Below are 4,159 nucleotides of genomic sequence, written 5' to 3'. Positions count from 1 at the left end.
TCTATGGGTGATGTTTTATTTTCCATTGATGAGAATAGTAGCAGTGAGTTTGTTCCTTATCAATTTTCCAACATTGGGCTTAATTTTTTGGGTCCCATGTATGCTGTTCGGGCCCTGTTTGTGGAATTCTTTTCAGTTCGGTGGGAGTTCTGAATTTGAGAAGGTAGCCAACGTGGGAAAAACTGGAGATAAAATTTGTTTGGGTGTGCTGGAAATGGTCTTGTGGATACATGATTTTTCTGTGGCTGGGTTGAATAGTAGGACGAATTGTCCACTGCCTGCTTTTATTAGAGTGCAGAAAGAGGCTCTAGTAGATAGACGGGTTGGAGCTAATCTAGAGGAGATAATAAAATTGGAAGATGATGGGCAGTTGTAAGATGAAATGTCTGGTAGACAGGGGGAGTACTGCAATTCTCTGCTTAGCAGTTTGGGTTTTCTGGAAATGGTGAAAAATATGATGGGGGATGCTTTTTATTACTGTTGTGATTGATGGGCTCTGTACAAAAGGATGTCTTAAAGAGGCTTTAGTTCTCTGTGAGAGGATGAGAGCCAAGGGTGTCCATCCCAATATAGTTACTTATAATGCAGTGATTAATGGTTTGTGCCATGAGGGATGTTTGGTGCAAGCATTTAGGCTGTTTGATTCATTAAAGAAAATTAATGTTCTTCCCTCTGTTGCTACATATTCAACTTTGAAAGATGTTGTATATAGAGAAGGACTCCTCCAAGATGCAAATGAATTATATAAAAGAATGGTTCTCAAGGGTTTGATTCCAAATACATGTGTCTACAATTCATTAATCAATGGTAACTGCAATGATGGCTTAATTGAGCATGCACTTGATCTTGGTATTCACATGGAAGAAAGTGTCCAAATACCCGATGCCTTCACAGTTAGTTCTATGCTTGGTGGTTATTCTGTCAAAGGTGACATGAAAGCTGCAATTGCATTTTTTGGTGAGTACCGAAGTCGGGGAATTTTACTTGACTTTTTGGGTTTTCTTATTTTGGTGAGGGGACTGTTTACTAAGGGTAGAATGGAAGAAGCAAGACCCATTATGCAAGAGATGCTCCAAAGTCCATTAATAGCATAGTTGATAGATAAAACATGGAATGAGATTGAAATGGAGTCCCTAACACATTTTTTCGATGGTTTAGCAGATCATGGAATTATTCTCGAGGCCATCAAGCTGCTTGATGACATGTCTCAAATAAATGTGGAGTATAGGAATCCTATGCTAAGGTGTTTGATGTTTTTGGGAAGAATAGATTTCACAAGTCAGGTTTATGACAAAATGCTTTTCAGAGAGAAAGGATTTTGCAGCAGCAGGTGTTCTTCTTTTTTGACAGACTGACTTTATTTCCTCGGTGGAAAAAAATAGATGCTGTCAGTGGACCATTAGATGCTGCCAACAAGGTTAAGGGAGCAATGTTATTGGATGTATATGGAACATGTGGGATGGATCCAGTCAAATTTTTTTTGCTGCTGCTATTGCTGTGCTGATACATGTTGGCATGCTCAACAGGATACATGATGACTAAGCTGATGACGACTTTTCAAATTGCTACTACTGTTTGGTTGCTTATTCGTATTGATAGAAAGGATACAACTGAGTAGAACTTCTCACCTTTAGCGGCTTATTCATTGTCTTTAACAAAGGGAGCTACTAGTCATCGCCTTGGGACAGCTGGGGTAGTTGAAGCAATCCTTGTTGTCCTTTTGACAGGAATAACAATGCCATACATTGCAAGGAATGCTAACTTCCACGCTGCTGCTACAGAAATTCACCAGAGCGCACTACTTGCTCTTTGTGAGTCCTTTCAGTAGATTTACCTCAACGTTGCTGCTACCAACATAGGCCTACACCATATTGGTCTGCAGCTGCAGCAAAGACTTCAACAGCAAAAGTATGTTGCTGTTTGTGCGAACTTCATCAGGTATGAAAACTTTGGGCACGATTTTATTAAGTTAAGCCTCATGCATGTGAATGAATCCATCGTAATGGATAGTAAGGGATCCCATAGATGAAGTTGTTGGTTTTGCAGCACATGGGTTATGCACAACTTCACTAGAACTATTTGGTACAATGGAAACTCATGACGTTGGACTAGATGAGGTCACTTACCTACGTTTGTTCATTACTTACGCTCATGGTATTTTAGTCAAGAATGTTGGGCAATTTGCTGAACATGGACAGGATCCAAAGACTGAGGTTACCGGGGATATGCTGCATTTTGCCATTGAGGCAATCGTTGGGGTAGATCACACAAGGGTTGTTAATGTCAAAGTAGAAGTTGCTAGTTTGGTGTAGGTGATAGTTCAACCTGCTGTTTGGTTGCTTATCCATATTGGGGTTTACTACAACAAGTGATGCTGACAGTGTAAAAAATAAATAAATAAATAAAATTGTCTAATCAGGTGGAATACTCCAGTTTTGTTGACCCGAGGGCGGACAGATACTATGGATGCTACTTGGGAACAGGTGGAGACGTCGGCAAATAGACTTTATCTTCGAGCTTGAGGACAAGCTCTTTTTCCAGGGGAGGTGTGTGTAATGTTATGCACACAATAACCTTATTAAGTTATTTAGAGTCTAATTAATTATTTTTCTTTAAATTACTTTATTTTATTTCAGTTAAAGAATGAAAAGGCCACAAGGGCATTTTTTGTAATATTTTATTTATAGGGGTATTTTTTTAATATTTTATCTTAAACCTTGTAAGGGTGAACCCTATTTAAGGGGTAAGAGTAATGATAAAAAGAAAAACATTGATTTAGAGTAAACAAGAGTTTTGAGTTCTCCTCAACGAGTTCAGTGTGTTCTCCTCAAAGAACCTGGGTTTTCAAGCTTCCCTTCGGCTTAAGTTTTGTCTTTCTCTTCTTCCTCCTATGAATTGCCATGTCAAATATGGGACCGTATCAAGAAGGATCATCGAACTTGCACTACGCCCTCCACTTCTCACCCTATATCCAATTTTGTTTCTCACCATCAATAGTCTTCTTCATGTTGTCAATTTCTTACATATATTTCTTCCATCTCTGTTCCACAGTCATATTAGGAGGATCTAAGACATGTAAGGAATTAGATGCCCTAATTCCAAACTAACGAGAGCAATAATAATAATCATAGGAGAAAGGAAAAACAAGCACGAAAAACGACAACAAGATTTTTATAGGTTCACCTCAAGGTGAGACTATGTCCTGTCTTTCGCCGCTATAGTAATCCACTATGAAGATGAAATAATTTACAAGAGAAATTGCACACACTTACAAGTGTTTTCTCTAACCTCTCTCTTGGGCTGCAACTCAAGATGCTCCTCGAATGAATGATAAAACCCTATTAGTGAGGCCCCAAAAAATAAAGAGAAAATTAGAGCAACTAGATTACAAGTGTGAAATCCAAAAATTACCTTTAATGAAACGATAGTCAATATATCGTACATATGGCAGGGGCTCCTCCCCCATACCCCTCGGGAGGGGGCTTCTCACCCCCATGATGACCTTACCGCGAAGGTCGATTTGCGTACTGACTTAGCGTAGGGCATTGATTAGGGACCACAACTTAACAATCTCCCACTTGGAGACTAATCCATCGTCAATATCTCATATGCAATGACAACAAGTTCTCAATCCTCTGAGAGAAGTCCAACTAAAGTTGCATACAACTTCAATTTCTCAATTCTAACAGTCTTTGTCAACATATCAGCCAAATTCTGCCTCCATTGAATCTTCTCAAGTGCTAATCCTCCATCTTAAAGAGCCGATCTAATTGTTGTACCACCCAATGTGCATACATATCCAGTGGTACTCTTCCTGCCATCAATGTATCCAACCATGTCAACATCTACATAACCCTGTAATCCCAGGTCTGACTTTCTAAAACATAAGGCTGAGTCTGCAGTGCCTCTCAAATACCTAAGAATCCACTTCACTTCTTCTTAATATTGTTTACTTGGGTTACTCATATATCTGCTCACAACTCCCACTGCATGAGCAATGTCTAGTCTAGTGCACACCATGGCATACATGAGAGTGCCAATAGTAGAAGCATAAGGCACATTGGCCATGTAGGCTCTCTCCTACTTTGTAGAAGGTCTACTCCTTAGATAGCCTAAAGTGACTAGCCAAAGTAGTACTCACTGGTTTTGCATCATTCAC

At 39.5% G+C, this 4,159-nt stretch overlaps 1 protein-coding gene across 1 annotated transcript; it reads left to right on the top strand.

Annotated features, from left to right (window-relative positions):
• Positions 1-464: 464 nt before the first annotated feature.
• On the top strand, positions 465-1,618 carry LOC137955028 (pentatricopeptide repeat-containing protein At5g57250, mitochondrial-like). Its single transcript, XM_068801908.1, has 2 exons — positions 465-957; positions 1,527-1,618. Exons 1-2 carry the CDS (start codon positions 465-467, stop codon positions 1,616-1,618), a joined length of 585 nt encoding a protein of 194 aa, XP_068658009.1.
• Positions 1,619-4,159: the final 2,541 nt, after the last annotated feature.

The sequence above is a fragment of the Aristolochia californica genome, unplaced genomic scaffold, assembly GCF_029961685.1.
Source record: "Aristolochia californica isolate CCGP_79_NKW_82.1479 unplaced genomic scaffold, dmAriCali1.0.hap1 SCAF_2, whole genome shotgun sequence".
In the NCBI taxonomy this organism is placed as follows: domain Eukaryota; kingdom Viridiplantae; phylum Streptophyta; class Magnoliopsida; order Piperales; family Aristolochiaceae; genus Aristolochia; species Aristolochia californica.
This window is presented reverse-complemented; position numbering and strand designations above follow the sequence as displayed.

Excerpts from the sequence above, each read along its gene's own strand:
- LOC137955028 (XM_068801908.1), top strand. The coding sequence starts at position 465 with ATGCTTTTTATTACTGTTGTGATTGATGGGCTCTGTACAAAAGGATGT. Across the intron at positions 958-1,526 it reads AGCTGCAATTGCATTTTTTG|GATACATGATGACTAAGCTG; the intron begins GTGAGTACCGAA and ends CATGCTCAACAG.